We start from the raw sequence: 18529 nt of genomic DNA, 5'->3' as shown, positions 1-18529 counted from the left end.
AAAGCTAAAATCGTTTTACGTAATATTTTTCGTCATACAGTATTATTAAAATTTCTTATTGAAGCTCACACATTACACAAACTCTATGTAGTATGGTTGAGTCGCAAGGTTGCTAGGCTAGGTAGGTAGGTAGTTAGCTAACTTTATGTTTTCGACTGAAGCAGTGAAGTAAATTTAATTAGAATAAATCCAAAAAAAGTTATATTGTAGTTCTGTTCTATGTGGCTGTTGAATAATATAACTGTGCCAATTACCTTGACTGATCAAAAAAAAAAAACAAAATCTTATAAATCATTTTGACATTTAATGAAGTGAAAGTTATTGAATTACATAGTAGTTGTTTAGTGGTTGTTAAATATATTTTGTGTTTATTAAACAGGCTTAACTTTTTTATTAGATGACATGTTAATTTGCTAATTCACAAACGACAATAAATATAATGGCTGATTCCGGAGTTGATACGGGCAACGAGAGCAGCGATAACACTGTATTTGACCATCCTCATCGCGTCTTGGAGTTTAGTCCTCCACCGATACCAATCAACATTTCTGGGCAACCTATGCCCATTGATTTCTTTGGTGAACCTCACGAACATATAGGCAAAATAAAATTCTGTACGAACGCGAGGCATTGCCGCCTTAAATATAAAAACAACTTAGTTTATTATCCCAAAAACAAAAAACTACGGTTCGCTGCGTGCACCAATAATACAGAGCTCGTAGAAAAACTCTTACAATCGGGAGCAGATCCCAACAATGCAGACGAGCATTTGAGGAGCCCACTACATTTTGCAGCATGTAGGGGATATACAGATGTAGTTAAAACGCTCCTCAAATACGGGGCTAATCCAAACATTAAAGATACCCTTGGTAATACTCCTTTGCATTTGGCTGCATGTACAAGCAACATTCCAGTAATGATAGCTTTATTGGATGCGGGGACAGATGTCAGTTCAAATGATAAAAATGGCCGCACACCACTACAACTAGCTCAAAGCAAATTAAAGTTGATACAAATGAAACCTGGCTTCCATGAAACCAAAGATCTGATAAATGAAATCCGATTGGTTGTTGAAATGATGTTAAAATATGTAAAAATTCAAAAGGCTGATTCTGGAGACTTGGAATCTGTGTGTGCAAGATTGGAAAAAGTTAGTACAAGGGAACAAGTGGACTCTGAAGTCCAGAACATTCTTGATAGTCTGGATTCATTAAAATTAAGATAAAAGGTTATTATCACAAAGACTGTATTAAATTCTACATAGATATATGTTATGAATTACTTTTGTAATACTTTATTTTTTAAGAACAACAATAAATGTAGTTTGTTGTAATAATTTCAATGTAAACAGTATACTTATTTTCGGAATAAGTTGTAATTTGTTTATAATTTTATTTTAAAGTAAAGGCTAGGTTGAAAATTACATCATATTATCATTGAAGTGTGAATTCAAAATAAGGACTATGGGAAAAAATTGTAGCAAAGGTCATTGGGTATTTGACCCATGGGTAAGTCTTAGATACCAATGTATAAGAGCATTGAAGACAGTTAGAACTGTCATATATATTTCTTTGGGACAAAAATCAATATTTTTAGAAATTTAACCATATTACAGTTGTCCAACTTTGGTTATTGAAACGGAGATAAAAAGAAGAGCCAAGTGGCATATCAATTTTTATTCTGCTCAATCTCAATCAATTGATCGATCGCATCCATCTAATATTACTACTGTGTCAATTACTTCTTGGTGGCTGGCCCATGGCAAAATCTATATATAGATCCATAAATTAAATATCATTAAGTGCTAATTTCTTTTCTTTGTGTGTTTTCTGTACACAGGCTTTCATGAGACAAGGCAAATATGCCTAATTACCTTTGTGAAATTAAAATTCTGTATATTCCTATTTAAATTCAAGAAAACAAGCCACTTTTTCATATTGATTAGTAAGTTTTCTTAAAGCGTTAACCTGTATTTTATTAAGAGTAATAACTTATAATGCAACGGTTATGCAACCTCACCTTGTTTAATTGTGTTGTCATTTATTATCAAATCTAATGTTCAGACCTAATTTATTACAAAAGTTTTCTGTGGGTTTTCATCATTTGACACATAAACAGATAAGGCAGTTAAGTAATAAATTATGGTATATTTAGTTATTATTATAAAATAAATATTGATTTTGAAACAAAGTAATTCTGAAATACAAATTCATAGATATTTAGTTTGCCAATGTATTTATTCAGCTTTTTCATCAATAAATAAAATATTTGATGAAAAAACAATTTTAAATGTACTTAACATTAAAAGTTGTTTTATTGTAATGAATTTGTAAAATTTTAAATACTTATGTATTACAAAAATCGGGATTAATGTATTTTGATTCTTAATTTTAGATATTATATAAAATATTGATTGCATACTGTTTTTTATTTAATATTACCTACAAAGAACTTGAAGGAAAATAAATTTACACAATTATTTAAAATATATTTTATTAAAGGATAACAAACACCAATCACAAAATTTGTAAATAAAAATTAATTTAAACTCAATATATAATTCACTTTAAAGGAATAATATTTAACTATTTTATATATAATCAAACAAAGTATTAGGAATGCAGCATAAAAATCATTTAAAATCGATAAATAAATGCAACGATAAATATCTAACTGCTTGTGCTTATAACGCAATGGCAATTTTTTTGATATATTATTATAAAATTGTACAAGAATTTATTACTTCAATAATTAGTACCGAAATTTGGACAAAGTGGTGAAGTTATTGTCATTTTATCAAATTATATTTACAAATATAACTGTTCCAGTTACAACACGAAAGCCAATCTAAGTAATATACTGAGGTTTAGACAGCAAAATATCCTAGCGACATAAGTTTATGTAGATTGAGTTTATAGTTGCCCAAAGACATTTAAGGAATACCTCTATTTTTTATTTATTTTGTGCAATTATATAATTAAGCTTTTATATCTTATATAATATATAACAACACGCGCTATGGAAATTATTAATATAGAATTATTGTACATGAGGCAAGAATGGCAATATTATTACAAGTTTTAAAACACATATAAGTCATGTAAACACATGTAGTACTACTATTTTGTGTGAAGAATAACAGGAGTTTTTTTTTTATATAATTGGGCTATAATAAATATATGATATTAAGTAAAATGAGTTCTCCATACATTTCCAGTAATAATTAATACAACCTGCTTTACATACCTTATTAAAAGATTTACAATTTCTATTAGAAACATCAAAACAGGTAGGTTTGTACATCCAAACAAAATTTATAAAGTTCATTATAAAATATGAAATATATTAAAAAATATAAAAATATATTATTAGCCATAGTAATTGTGGGGTTCAGCATTGTGATTGTGATTTTATATGGCAATCATTAATATTATCACAGAAAAAAATTAAATATATTAAAAAAAAAACAATTCACTAATACTGCTAAAATAATTAAGTAGAATCTAAAAAATCCCAAATCTTTCTATCCAAGTACCACAGATAGCTATTATGATTTATTCTTAATATTATTTGTAAATTAATTTTTCCTTATATTCTAAGCAACTGGATTCTTATGATTAGCTCATATAGGCTGATATACTTACTTATTTAATTTGCTTAAAACAATAATTATTATGCGTATAATAATATCGATATTTTAATTTAGTTCTGGATTGGAATGATTTGGTACGTATTTCTTAAGGTTAAGATATTTTTATTCATTTATATAAATACAATAATTAGTATCATAGATTTTTTTCATGTATTATTATAGACTATTATTGTGATATTACCTTTTCTATAGTTTACGAATCATAAATTTTATTATATAATGTATAGGTACATATATATGAATAGTTTATTTATAATTTATGTGAAGTAACTCGTAAAATGATAATTTTTGGTAATAATATCTTGTCAATAGCGTAAATCGTAATTACGTAATTATATGTACTAAATTAGGTAGCTATAGCTATAAAACTAGAAGCTACAGGCAATTAGTACTTATTTATCCGATATTATAAACATTTTTACTGCTCTACTTTGAGCAATCGTGTTTTGATTAATTAACTGAATAATTGTACTCATGAAGTACACGCTGTATTGTTAACTATTCCGATAATTGATAAGATTTTAGAGTGCCTCACGATTTGGCACTATTCACTGCAACATCGAGTCTTTAAACAGACTTACTTAAAAGAAACAATATGTTTACATTAAAATATCACAATTTAGCTATTTAACCAATCCTCTTATACAGACTTATAACGTTAAATTAAATACAAATGCGATTAAACAACAACGATCTGATTAACTCACATACTTTGATATAATGTCTGGCACAACCTTACAGGTGTAGATATTATTTTTCTATATCAAACGCATAATTATATTGCACAAGGACTCTCGGCTCGGTTAATTTTTACACGTGGCTGACACAGTTCGGAGAAGCGCATTATCTAAACCCATCTATCATACTTTATTTTGTATCCGGCGTGAGGATATTAACAATATTCGGAAAGATTTCAGCCTGAATCGGCCCATATTCAACAAGTTCACCATCAACCGTGACGTAACCGGTTTGACCTTCCGGCACTATCCTGAACGCACTTACGGGAACAATTTTAATATGCTCATTATTAAGCTCCGCTATATTCCCCTGTGAAATCGTGACAAGGAACGACAATATTTGAGATCTAGATATACCTGCTTTGATGATAAGCATCCACATGACACCGTCGGACATTTCTGAACGCGGTGCGAATAACAAATCTTCGCTGATATAGGACTGATAGGAGACATGAACCATGACGAACTCGCCCTCCTCGTGCACCCAGTGCGAGGGCAACTGGGACATGAGAGACGGCAAGTGAGGGGCTGGACCGTGCATACAGGCATGCACCGGCGACCGCATTTCTGAACCACCACTCGTAACGCTGTGATACTCCGAGCCGCGGGTACTGTAAAACGCACTCCGCCTAGAATTCACGGAGTACCACGAGTCTACTCTCTGATGTTTCTTTCCAGTCACCGTACTCGTAAACACGTCTGATTGCTCATCGCAGTCGAAAAACGCTTCCGTTTCGGGGGAGTCGAGGGAACCGTCCTGGCTGACGCTATGACTGAGGGTGATCGTATGTTTAGCTTTGGGCAATTTACTGACATCCTTGATTGGAGCATAGCTCAGGACACCTTTGTACCTCCTCAAACCCACGGTTCTCGCGAGAGCCCATAGAGTAAATCTTTGGCCGCCAATAGCGCGCATTCTCTCACTTTCGATATCGATATCTGACAGCAAGCCCCAGCCGACTGATAGCAAGGAAAACATTATCTGTGGAAAAATACGATTAGTTAGAATTATCAAGAATTACTACAACAATACACTGCATGTATTTTTCATTAAATGATATTCTCATTATCTGAATAAATAACAATCGCCTAAACATCCCTTAAAATACATTTATCAAAAAGCAAGTGACTATTTTAAAACTAAAGCGTAAAAAGGGCAATGTAATTGTCGGAATAAATATGCGTAGTTCGCCTGATAATCGTGTGATAGAGTCGTAATAGGATCAAATGGGAATAATTGGTATCCGCAGTACCCACAACGTTCCTTGTTTATCAGTGCGGTCGCGTCGTACTAAGCACGGATGTATGTACCTAATTGAAAAGTAACATTATATTTTGAAGGTAAAAATAATTACGCTGAATGAGTAGAAGATTGACATAGATAGAATTGGAAATCGTCTCGTCTTCACACTTTGAAAAATTACTACAGTGATTGTTTTTTTTAAATAAAAGACTGATCGCCACAAAAAATGAAGCAACACTTGCAGAGTGATAAAAACAATACGTAAATATCAGAATGAACTTTGATGATGAACCTGCACTTATGTCTAAGGGAATAAAAAAGAAAAAATTAAAAATATAGATATATGATACCTCCAACAAGAAACTCATTATTTTGATAAAAAATCGACGTAAACAATGAAGCCTTGACTTCTCAAACAACGATACAAGATCCTTATAAACAAATATACAATGACGACGCATTATTATGATGTGACGTTGTCTGTAGAAAACAAAAGACAATGCATTACTGGATACGACAACTGCAATGTTTAGAAATAGCATGTACGACAGGAACTAATTAGGTATAATTCATCACAAAACTCGATTAACATCCTATTTGAAAAAGGTCATTAACGCTATTCATGATCGAAGTTCACTTAAATGTAACTTCCCATCATTTTATTAATATTCTAAACGTTTAAACAAATGTTAATGAAAACTCGACTGACTTGAATTAAAACTTATGAGTGTGACTTTTAACTTATTGAAGAAGTCGTATAAAAAGATTCATCATAATTTATTTTAATACATCATAATTAAACGTTTAACCCAAGTACCTACTGACTTGCTAGATAATATTAAAATATAGTACAGAAACTTCAACTGCATTACCGCAGTTATGTTGTGTTACAACAAGAATCGTTAATAAAATAACTAATTTGAGAATTCAAATATTGAACGATGTCATTATTGGCTGGTTCTGCCTTCACTTCGTCCGTTGTACATAATATATAATCTATAGCACTCAAGATTCACATACAATTTCAATGGTGAAATATTATATTAAAATCTGTCCCGTAATTCCTGCGTTCAAACAAACGAATGAAAAAAGTATTTTTCAAATTGGACCAGTAACTCCTGAGATAAACATCTATAACAAATTGAAGTCATTATATCAATAGAATATTACATTTTCTCAACTATAGCTTAAGGAAACGATAAAATGGTAATAAAAAAAAATATTGTTTATTACATGCTCTCAGAAACACCTTGAAATGTTGAATACATACATAACACGAATAATTTACTTATTAAATAAGATGTATACACAAATTAAATAATGATTGTGCCAATTTGTAAATGTAACCTACTTACTTTACTTTTTGTTTCTACTCTGACGACATCTATTGGCGCTGTTTTGCCTCTTGTGAGTGCTATTGACAGTCCAACCATGTTTTCATGAAAAAACGGCTCACTGAAACAAATAAATAATTTATTGAGACAAACAATGCATGCTAAAGTACTACAAATACACAGTAAAAGTATATAAAAAATTACTTTGTTAGTAAAGGTTTACATTGTTTTTTCCTTGTGGCTGCATTTAGTGTCTGAATCTTATGTGAAATTAAATTTACATTTACGACTAATTATTCAGAGCTTGCATGTTATAAACACAGCTAGTGAATCAACATATGTATAATTTGGAGCTATCAAGCAGGTTTACATTATGTTTATAACTTCGCTCGTGGTACATATTATATATCCTGTGGCTCTCAGGGAACACGTACACAGCCAACGCTAAAAGAATTTTCGAAATCGGTCCAGTTTTTCATGAGATTATCGCGTTCAAATAAACTCTTCAGCTTTACATCATTATAATTATAACAGTATAATATGTACAGAAAGCCACCATAGTCGTAGCACGACATTATGTGAACCTACAAATTCACAAGCAAGGTGAAGATGTTCATTTACGTAAACATTTCATGGAATAGTGGTAAAAGTAGGTCAGGTCAAAAGATTATTAAATACCTTTGTATTTTCCGTTTTTTTTTTCTTTGGTGGCTATCTTTTGATTGATCTCTTTTATGTGATAGGAATTTATACATTCGATTTAATCTTTTAACATCGGATCATCCAAGATCGTTTACAGTATGTTACCCATGTATATACATAAAATTCTTTTCAGTTGGACAGACCTTATACTTACCTATATAATACTCTCTACCTAAATTGAAGGTTATTTACATGCATCATGTATTTTAATTTCTCACTATTCATATTGAGAGATTTTTAACATCTGACATCTCAAAAACGAAAGAGTAGGTTCGTAATTTACAACTGTTTTAATTGATTGACGTGATTCTTTTTGTTTTATATAGATAGATAGGGACCTGTAGTCTATTGGTTCCATTTCAGAATTTGGTATCTCCCCCACTGGTATGGATGGATGGATTCGTATTCTAATTATGCTGTACAAAAAGTCAATCATTATAATAGTACTGTCTTTACAAAAAGTTATTTACAAATTCTATTGTTTTAAATCGCTAACAATTTGACGAGTTTTACGTGTCTACATATAAATGTAATAATCACAAATTTTACTTATATCTAAAGAAACAAAACTACTTACTACTACTTAAATACGTTCAAAACGTGCATTCACACGACTTCAAAATGCACTACAAAAACTTCAGTTATGCAAGACTATAGCGAATCAAATGAAAAGAGAAAGTATAAAACGATCGCGTCAATTATATCACTAAACCTAAAAATAACAAAATGGAGTAAGATTACGAGATCTTTCGCAATATAAAAATGTTGCAAGATGGATTTACAAGCTATGCCAATAATTTAATTTTAACAACCTTTCTGAGCTTTATTTACATATTACTAGCTGTCCCGGCAAACACTATTCAGCCTTATTCTCATTATCATTTAGAATTATAAAAAATAGATGTTGGCTGATTCTAAGACCTACCCGATATGCACGACAAAATTTCATTTGAATCGGTCCACCCGTTTCGGAGGAGTAAGGTAACTAACATTGTGGCACGAGAATTTTATATATAAGAAGAAGAAGATGTAAACACAGAGAGACTTGCAGACAAAAACTTTTACGCTCTTTTTCAACACTAGTGGTTGAGTTTAAAGAAATGAACACAATATAATCGTCCTGTGTTTTTCCGTAACACAGACGGCAAGGCTGTCGCATTTATGACATTCGTATGGAAGTATAGACAAAATATTATTACTCGTTGTTATATCTCGACGTTATTCTCTGAATTTTTAGTTAATTACAAATGATTGATTGATATCTGTAATACGGCTGTTAAACCGCATATTTCACTTGACCTGGACACAGTGGTTTTCCGTGACATTGATTTAGTACCAATGTACTAGACCATTTATTCTTTATTCAGCCAAGTTTAGAATAATAATAATTGTAAACAGTTAAGGTTATGAGTTGACCCCGTTATCTCGCTTTTATTTGATTGTAATTTTATTTTTCCCCAACAATCTGGGTTGAGACGTATAGTATTTTCATTTTTTATGGTATTCGCTAGCATCGTGTGGACTTGTCGCCTAGTATAAAACGATCCACGCCGCGCAGAAGCACCCACCCCGAATCTTTGACGGATATTCATCAAATACAGAAAAGTCCAGGAAACTAGCTTTCACATGACAAAAGCGAATCGAAATCAGTTTATCTTTTTAAGAGCTACGATGCCACAGACACACATCGACGCTAAACTTATACAACACCCCTCTTTTTGCGTCGGAAGTTAAAATTATATCTTTAACACGGTTGAACCAAGCTTGCAGCTATTAACTGTTACATGAGGAAAATACACTTCAAACAAATAGCGTCCGTATTTTTGTTGCATGGCTAAAATTCATATAGTGAATTCGATCGTTATAACGTATTAGCATTTTGTCAAACCTTTATCTACGTTTTTATTATGTATCAATATTAACAACTTGTATGGTTCAAAATTATTGAACAAAGTTTTTTCAATCAGTAATCCATAAACTAATCTAAATACATGTATAAGAATGCTACTTCCTATAAAGTCTTTCATTTCCACATTAGAGGTCAAGGAAGTCGAGTGCCCAAAAAAATATTGTTGAATGGACTCGATGAAATTATTAAGGTCTTTCAAGGTTCCTTATAGTAGGTAGCATACTTTTTAAAAACCACTTGTTCTTTTTATGCTTGTTTGATATATGTGCCGAATAATTAACATATGGTAATTGACTATTTACACTTGAAGAAAATCAGTACCCGTCTATTTGGGTTAATTGCAATGCTGGAAAACAATAGTACAGTAGAGTTAAATGAACGTTGTGACATTTCTGTGTGTACCTACGTTTACCAGACGTTTACGTATTACCAGATGTAATGTGACATCAGTATTAATCTGTATATACCTACGCATATAATTTATACTGTTTGTGAATTATCTTTTCGATGAAATTTTCATAGAGAAAAGCTTTTATTAAATAAACAAACGAATTATATTAAAAATAACGCTTACAATGTTACTTGTGCATCGCGATATTCTCAGAAATGGCTTAGCAAATATTTTAAAATGTCACGTTAAATAGTGGACCAAGTTTCGCAAAAGGATCGTTTATATAATTTAAACCATCGTCGAGTTTAGTGTTACTTATACGGCATTTACCATAAAGTAATTTTAAAAGCGAGGTTAACATTCTACAAATACAAACAAGGCTTAAGATGGCATTGGCCGGCGTAAACGTGATAATCCTTGATTGTAGATAAATCTCTATTTGTATTTGCAATATCATTAGCATAAGAAATTTGCTGTTTCTACTTTATACCTAATTTGTTTTTAGTTTCGACGCCATTTCAAGCAGGATAAGCAAATAACAGGCCACATAAAAATGGAAATTATCTAAACTAAGAACTACCATACTATGACACCAAGCACATTGTCGGTAACAAATAACAATCTTATTACATGGCGCAAACAACTCGTGTGTAGAATAATCGTAGATCAAAGTTCGAATGCTATTAATCAGCATTCTGTTTCAATATTTCGAGTAGGTACCACATACGGTTATTGTCAACTTTGAGAAAGACGCCTCTGCTTTTCTCTTTAAAGATTATTACCAGAATTTACAAAAACCATATGTTTTCCTCTCCTATATCAGTCGAGAAGGTGTAAAGTTCATTTCGTCATCTAAGAGGTCGTGGTCAAGGAGGTTCATTATAATGAAACGAGAATATTGATGAATTCATGTAAGTTTTTATACGCTATTGAGTATCATGCGTGAAAGCATTTAATTCTTTTTAGAATAACACAAAAACAAACAAATCTAGTGATATGTAGGAGAAAAATCAAAAAAAAATATTAATAATTTAGTAATTAGTGCGTCTTAAAACTATACCCTAAACCAGCTTATTTTGAATCACAAATTAAACACGAAAATGTAACATGTTATTTATAACCACTTAATAAAAGTTCTCGAACTTTCTCGGATGAAGATCATTACCCTTTTGCCACTTTTTGAGATGTTGCTGGATAAAAACCCACGTACATGATTAAACAAAAAACAATATTTAACATTAATACTTATATATCCTACTAATATTATATTATATTATATTATAAATTCGAAAGTTTGTAAGGATGTGTGTGTATTGTTGCTCTTTCACGCAAAAACTGCTATACCGATTGCAATGAAATTTGGTACGTAGAAAGCTGGACAGCAGTAATAACATATAGGCAACTTGTTATCCCGATATTCCTACGGGATACGGACATACGCGAGTGAAACCGCGGGGCGCAGGTAGTCAAAGATATATAAGAGTTGAACTATGGATCGTCCATTTATTTTTTATATATAGGGAGGCTAAAGGCTACGACCAAAAGGAGCGAAACATCAATGATAAATTTTCCCAAAAAGGTAAATCTATTTTTCTTGAACGTAGGCTGACTTTGGTGAGCAATGTTTTAAATTAAAGAATATTATATGAACACGTTATATACTTAGGTATAAGTTATAATATCGGTATTCAGTTCTTATTATCTTGTTACTAATATATATACTATATGTAATTGTCGTAGATTTCAAAAGGAAGAAACAACCGGATTTTATAAAATAATTTGATGGCGTTGCTGTAGAAATTTAATAAGTTACAATTACAATTGGCCAATTGCCGTGTATTAGACTAATTATTATTCAGTTTTCGCAGCCTTTACGCAACAACCGTACCGCCCTTGCAGCGGCGCCGCACAGTCCCTACTTTGTATTTCGTATAATGCTAGTTGCTCGTCCCGGCTCCACCCGGTTGAAATATTTTTTGCTTGATTTTATTTTCACATTTCATCCTAATCCAGATGGAGGCGAACTACGAAAAACGAACTAAACAGAACAATAAATCAGTACAATTCGTTGTCGTTTTTGAGTTACAGAATGTGTATCTAACCAATACGACTTTCCTAATTTATAACATAAATAAGATTATCCTATTTCTATGGTGAGAGATGGATGTAATGCTTTATAATAGATGATCTAGATTAAACGTGGTACTTACACATTATAATGTTTGTATCCATCCAGACTGAATTAGTGACTTCTAAGGAAACCATGCGAGCAAAGCAGCGTTATACCACATAATGTACTCCTATATGTCGTAGGCAGGCAGGTATAAGGTCAAAGCCGTGTTACGATTTTATATAAGCGATATTACCATCAAACGGTAGAATGTCGGTCGATTTAATTTCTTACAATTTACAATTTAAAATTACTTTTTTTTTTTAATTACTTAATTATTTTAAAATTACAATTTAACGGCCTGGTTTTAGTGACATTGTACTGACACGGGGACAGAGAAGTTAACAATCTACTGTCCTACCATATTATTCTACTAATATTATAAATGCGAAAATTTGTAAGGATATGTGTGTGTGTGTTTGTTGCTCTTTCACGAACTTTGGTACGTAGACAGCTGGACAACTAGAATAACTATAATAGGCAATTTTTTATGCCGATATTCCTGCGGGAACGGACTTACGCGGGTGAATCTGCGGGGCGCAGCTAATTTACCTATAATTTACTAATATTCCGCCCGCGGCTTCGGGCGCGTAATAAAGGAAAAGATAGACATTCTCGAATTTTTCCCAACATAGTTCCCGTTCCTGAGCTTATCTCATCTTGAGCTTATTGAGTCTCAAACTACATAATAATAAAATTATGTAGTTTAAGACACATATTATGAGACAAATGACATCCAAATCTGTTCAATACTTTAAGCTTGAAGAGACAGTCAGAAAGAATAAGATTCATTTATATTATATAGTAGTTCATAATAATCATCAGTGAAATTGTAATACCACGGCTTTCACAATACACTTGCGACATATACAAAAACAAACTTAATTAATAGTGAACTGCGATTAAATGGATAAATTTGGATTAATTAAATGAAATCGTATCAATCCGTGAACTAAAGAACTGCCGATTTATGGGGAATCCAATTAAAACGTTTACGTATCCAAAGCAAAATTATAATTTTATCTTCCATACAATACTATGAAAAATAATAATATAAAGTATTTGAATAATTTATAACTTTGTGAATACGTGATTTATTCAAGTTTAGTCAAGTTTGTCAGTGAAAGTAAACCAGCAGGTTTAGTAATATTTCCCAAATCCTAATATTTATTATCATAATATAAACAATAGCGTAGGAGTTCATAATATTAACTCGAGATAACAAGCAGTAGATAAATCATCAACAATTCGCTTTCATGAAGTAATTAATACGAGTGTTTATTTTTTTTTTCTTTTTGTAATAAAACATTTTTTTTTCTAGAGTACAAACTTTTCGAAAAATTCAAGAAGAAACTTAAAGACGCTTACTTAAGTAAAAGTTTTAATATATTTTTAATACCCTTTGATATTTTGCTATTGCATTTTTATGTTACGATTTCAAAAACGAAGGAGGTTGGTTCTCAATGCTATCGTTTCATATTTTCAATAACCATATTATTGGTAGGTAATGGTATTTTTAGACGCCCACAGTTTGAGTTATGCAAATAAATTTCTGTGATTAATACCTAAGTCGTTTGTTAACGAGTAAAAAATAAAATAAAAAATTCATAGTAGACAACAGTAGGATAAAAATTAAAACTACAAAACAGTAAACATACAATATTAATTTATATAAGTTCAAAAGGAAAAACAGGATGGACTATATTAACATTAATTGAATATAATGTAATTAATAATTAAAATACAATGACGAATACTCGACGAATTAATTACAATATTCGTTAACGTTATCTGTTTCTCAATCAACGTGGATTACACTGGCGTTTTAAAATATCTAACCTCAATAGGTATTACGAATGTGTGTTATCAATTATAATATTCGGTATGCAGCTGGCACCAACAAGATATGTTACTGTATCACGCAACAATAAATTTAATTCATTGTTTTCACTATGTATATTATAAAAATTCGCTGTGTTACATATAGTATTATATAGCATGGAAGGGTCACGCACTTATCCATTGGTAAAAGAATTTTTAAAATCAGCTAGTAATCCCTGAGATTAACGCGTTCAAACAAACGAACTCTTTAGCTTTATATTAAGTGCTTGGTTTTGCCCGCATTTTCGTTTTATTTAAAATAAAACTAAGTTTTAGGAAATAAATGCGGTTTGGTGGACTTTAAACGAAGCGATGAACAAAGAATAAAGATTAATAAAATGTACGCACAATTCTATTAATTCTAAATGAGTCATTAAGTTCATGGTTGCAAAGTATCGAAACGTAAAAACGAGATCAATTCCACACAATATTTTGTTTGATCATGTAACAAAAACATTGTTGATTGTAATTTCTTATTTGCCTTAAACAATAATAAGTAAGGATATTATATATAAATTATTACTGAACGAGCCTACTTGTATATAGGCTGAGAGCACCAAACTTTTTTAACTTTTTCTTTAAATAAATAATTATGAATTTTTTTATTATTTTCAATGTTTCATCTGGAATAGGAATAAATAATACGGATATACGGATTATTATATGGGGATCTTTCACGACAGATTCAAGACAGGATTCGAGTTATTAAACATCAAACTATCAGTTATCATATAAATTGTGACGATTGAATTATATTTTTACGAATTACCTCATTTAGGTACATGTAAATAATATGAAAGTGATACAAAATATTATACAATAATATCTAACTTAAAGAAGTTTTTATTGAATAATATTTTAAGTTACCAACAGGCTGTATAAACAACTTCTTTATTTATGTAACCTTGTTTATAAATATTCATATGTTAAATGTAAAGTGCACAATATTTTATTACGTTGATGTTACAGTTAAAATCCGTTCTCCGTTACAACGCATTTTCCCTGGTTAGAACTAGTTACTAAACGCCTTTGTAACAACTAGTTTTACCTAGGGAAGACACGTTAAAAACGAGAATTAATTGATTGAGGTTTAACTTTGGCCCTAACTGGTTTCTGTAAGAGTGGGAATATCCTAAAGTTGATTTTGGCAGTCGCCGGCCACTGCGGCGGCACGGATGCTCGCTTCGCTCGCTCGACTCGAGCAGTGGGTCACAAACTACCTAACAAGCTCGTCGCTTCGCTCTTCTTTAACATATTTTTATTTTAAAATGTAGATATAGTCATAAAGACAGTTTATAATAACAATAGGCTTTGATCGTAACATACGACAATAAGTAATTATATATAAAATTAAATCAGGGCAAATCTCAACTCAATCACTAAATGGTATGTTTTTTAAACATTATGCAGTTATGAAAAAAAAAATATTAACAGTTGTTTCCAATCACCTCTGTTCACAATTACCCTGAATAAAAAAATAGAAAAAAGTACTCTAGAAAAAAAATATTTATAGGTAAAGTACTTCTACTTATTATTTTTAATACATGTAAGTAAGCCCAACTATAAAAAAATGTGAAATTCTATATAACAGCATAAAACATAAATAAGAAACCAGTTAAAAACAATGACATCATATGATGTTGTTGAATACAATTTTATTGGAGATATTGAGCCAGCTATGATAAATCAGTCAATAAAAACTTTTTACCTAATACCATACACTCATGTAGGCATTTATCTAAACTTTAAAGATAATTTATTATTCTTAACAACTGTTTTTGTGCTCAAATGTCACATGTATGAAAAATGTATATAATAAAGTACTGAAAGTTTTATCAGAGTAAAATAACTTTTAAATTTTTTTTTACCAATTGCTCTGCATGCAAATAAATACAAAATTTATGTGTCAGTTTATACATTGGTGTTTTTGTTCTAACTTATATATTAAATACACTTCTAAGTTATATATTAAAACAGCTTTCTGGTAAATGAATAATAAGTATAGATAATATTTTTTTGTTTCCAAAAACTATGTCATACTCATCACACAAATTTATAAATTGTGAATTTCTTTACCTTTACCAAGTTGCTTTATTTTTTTTTTTTTTGTTGTTTAAATACACCATTTACATTGGATACTGTTAATGCTAACAAATATTTCCTATTAATCTGTTTGTAATCAAAGACAAACACAATATAAAGATAAAAAAGCCTGTTAAACCATTTAATTTCATCATAATCATTTTATTTAACCATTATAAGATAATGCAAAGCTAAATGACAAGAAATATTTTGTAATCTCCTCATATCATTGAAGCAGTATGGCATAAAATAAACTTCATTAAAAAATTCATTTAGTAATTAATGAAGTGAGTGAAGTGAAATTTAAAATCAGTTTTAGCTAATTGAATATAACATATAATATTGAGTATAATGCTCATGTTATGAAATCTGCCTAGACAGAATGGTTAGAATATTAGCTTATTAAAACTGAAGTGTCAGAGTTTGATGTCAGAAGAGTCATGACTACATACATACTTTCTATTACTTGTACTTTTTCATTACTCTTCTAACTAGTTCACAAAGATGTGATCATGAATTTGACCAAAATAAAATGAAGTCCCAAAAGCTGTAAAACATCAACCCCACAAGCAAAGACAAATTTTAATAAAATCCAATAAGAATTCAAATATCTCATAAGAGATGGTTTTCTTTTATTACTTTATGGAACTTATTTATTTTGTTTAAAAAATTATCTTATTATTAAATATTTATAAAATAAGTAAGAGCAAATAAGAATTTTATTCTAAACCTTTAAATGGCCTAATTAATTAATTTTTATTCCCAATACTTATCTAGTTCACCTATTAAAATTATGTAAACATTTATCTCTGCTAATAGAAATTAACAATTTTAATACAACACATAAATTATGTGAATTAGAAAATTTTCCTTATTTTTATCATCAAAAGCTCATTGACCCAGAATATGATAATATGATTAAATAAATCTGTCTAATCATTTGTAAATTGAGATAAGTAATATAGGCTATACTATGGTTTTTACTTTTAATTTTAACTATTTTCGATTCAAACTTATATAACCAGGGTTAAAGTTATAAAATTTATGTATAATAATTATTTTCCTTATGATTTTGCTTCAATTTTATATTTTACAAGTGAATGCTTAAAAACTATGCATTTTATAAAAATTATGTATATGGTAAACTTACTTGAAATGGTGGCAAATAGTCCTTGCAAGTCCATTCCCAGAACCACATGGTAACACAGCTAATGGCACTTCAGCAAATGCTTGCTGCCAATCAAGACGCTCAAACAATCCATTTAGAACCTCAAACAACACTCCATCACCACCAACCGCCACAATACCGCGCCAATTGTACACATTTCTTGTACGAACAAACTCCCTCGCATAATTCGCGTACTTCGTTACATGGAGATCGTACGGGACTTCAGCCTCCTGTAATATCGGAGCTACCTTCATTTGAAACAACTCCCTCGCTTTACCCGGTCCCGACTTCGGATTCAAGAGGACTAACAGTTTCTTATCGTTCACCGGAGGAACACTGCTGATGGGCTCGTTCGCGAGTAAACATTTAATTGTGGTTCTCCATTTCTGTGCTTCTTTATTGTTATCTTCATATTTATCGTATGATCGGAACCTCAACGTTATCGTTGTTCTCTCCCGTTTTAATGTTCGTCGGCTCTGTTTCAATACGTAAGCATAAATATACAGATAGGCACTGATATCGTTCTCATCAAGGTCACCGCTGTTTTCATCCACAACTTTAAGCTGTTGATGTCCAACGAATGAAGTGCACACGCATGATCCTCCACCAACACGACGTCTTTTACTTCTCATACATTTACTACCAATGATATCGCGTAACAATATTGTTTGTTCCTTAGAACTATCATCAGTTTCTTTTATTAAAGATAAACCTTTAGATGTAAGACGCACACGAAAAACGGATTTCTTCTTGGATAAAATATAGAATGTCTCTTCAAGGTGCACTTGCTCCTTTGTATCGGCTTTTTCGTCACCCATGTCATGAAATACGTCTACTCCAACCTTTGAATCCGCCATAACTGTGTTTTATGTATAACTGCTAAAATTGATAATTTAAAAGTCAAAACCAAGGCCACTTGCTGCCAAATTGACATTGCAATAACAACAAACACGTTCTTGCCATCATAATAAAAATAAAACGTGGGTAAATCTCTTCACTTTCGACGCTAATAATTTGAATAAAAGTGAAACTGTACCTAAGAAAAGTAGTAGTAAAGTAAATTCAAGGGACTGAAATAAATTAATTATTTAATAGCCTCTTTTGTATGAATTAATTACATCTACCCACAGATTAAGAACTAGTTGTACTTGAACTCCGTGTATCTACCTCAAAGGCGTGAATGACGAGCTAACAACTTTTTGATTATATAATTTTTATTATATATCATCAAAAAGTCTTGTGAGGTGCCTTTTTATAGTC

The 18529-nt window shown here is 30.9% G+C and overlaps 2 protein-coding genes across 2 annotated transcripts; one reads left to right on the top strand and one right to left on the bottom strand.

Annotated features, from left to right (window-relative positions):
* Window positions 1-281: 281 nt before the first annotated feature.
* LOC119828242 (ankyrin repeat domain-containing protein 54-like) lies at window positions 282-2360 on the top strand. The gene has a single exon (XM_038350345.1). The coding sequence runs from the start codon at window positions 440-442 to the stop codon at window positions 1223-1225; it is 786 nt and encodes a 261-aa protein (XP_038206273.1). The 5' UTR covers window positions 282-439; the 3' UTR covers window positions 1226-2360.
* An 810-nt stretch (window positions 2361-3170) lies between these two features.
* On the bottom strand, window positions 3171-18124 carry LOC119828176 (sphingosine kinase 1). Its single transcript, XM_038350275.1, has 3 exons — window positions 17252-18124; window positions 6988-7087; window positions 3171-5371 (listed from the first exon to the last, which is right to left on the bottom strand). The coding sequence occupies exons 1-3, from the start codon at window positions 18085-18087 to the stop codon at window positions 4520-4522; spliced, it is 1788 nt and encodes a 595-aa protein (XP_038206203.1). The 5' UTR covers window positions 18088-18124; the 3' UTR covers window positions 3171-4519.
* Between the last annotated feature and the right edge of the window lie 405 nt (window positions 18125-18529).

This window comes from Zerene cesonia, chromosome 7 (genome assembly GCF_012273895.1).
Source record: "Zerene cesonia ecotype Mississippi chromosome 7, Zerene_cesonia_1.1, whole genome shotgun sequence".
Lineage (NCBI taxonomy): Eukaryota > Metazoa > Arthropoda > Insecta > Lepidoptera > Pieridae > Zerene > Zerene cesonia.
Note: the sequence above shows the minus strand (reverse complement) of the source record. Positions and strands in the feature narration are given on the sequence as shown.

Bases quoted from the DNA above. Each gene is read 5' to 3' on its own strand.
- LOC119828242 (XM_038350345.1), top strand. From the start codon at position 440: ATGGCTGATTCCGGAGTTGATACGGGCAACGAGAGCAGCGATAACACT.
- LOC119828176 (XM_038350275.1), bottom strand. From the start codon at position 18,087: ATGGGTGACGAAAAAGCCGATACAAAGGAGCAAGTGCACCTTGAAGAG. The intron at 7,088-17,251 runs GTAAGTTTACCA...TATTTGTTTCAG, and splicing joins ACTATTTGCCACCATTTCAA to TGAGCCGTTTTTTCATGAAA. The intron at 5,372-6,987 runs GTAAGTAGGTTA...ATTTTTCCACAG, and splicing joins GAGTAGAAACAAAAAGTAAA to ATAATGTTTTCCTTGCTATC.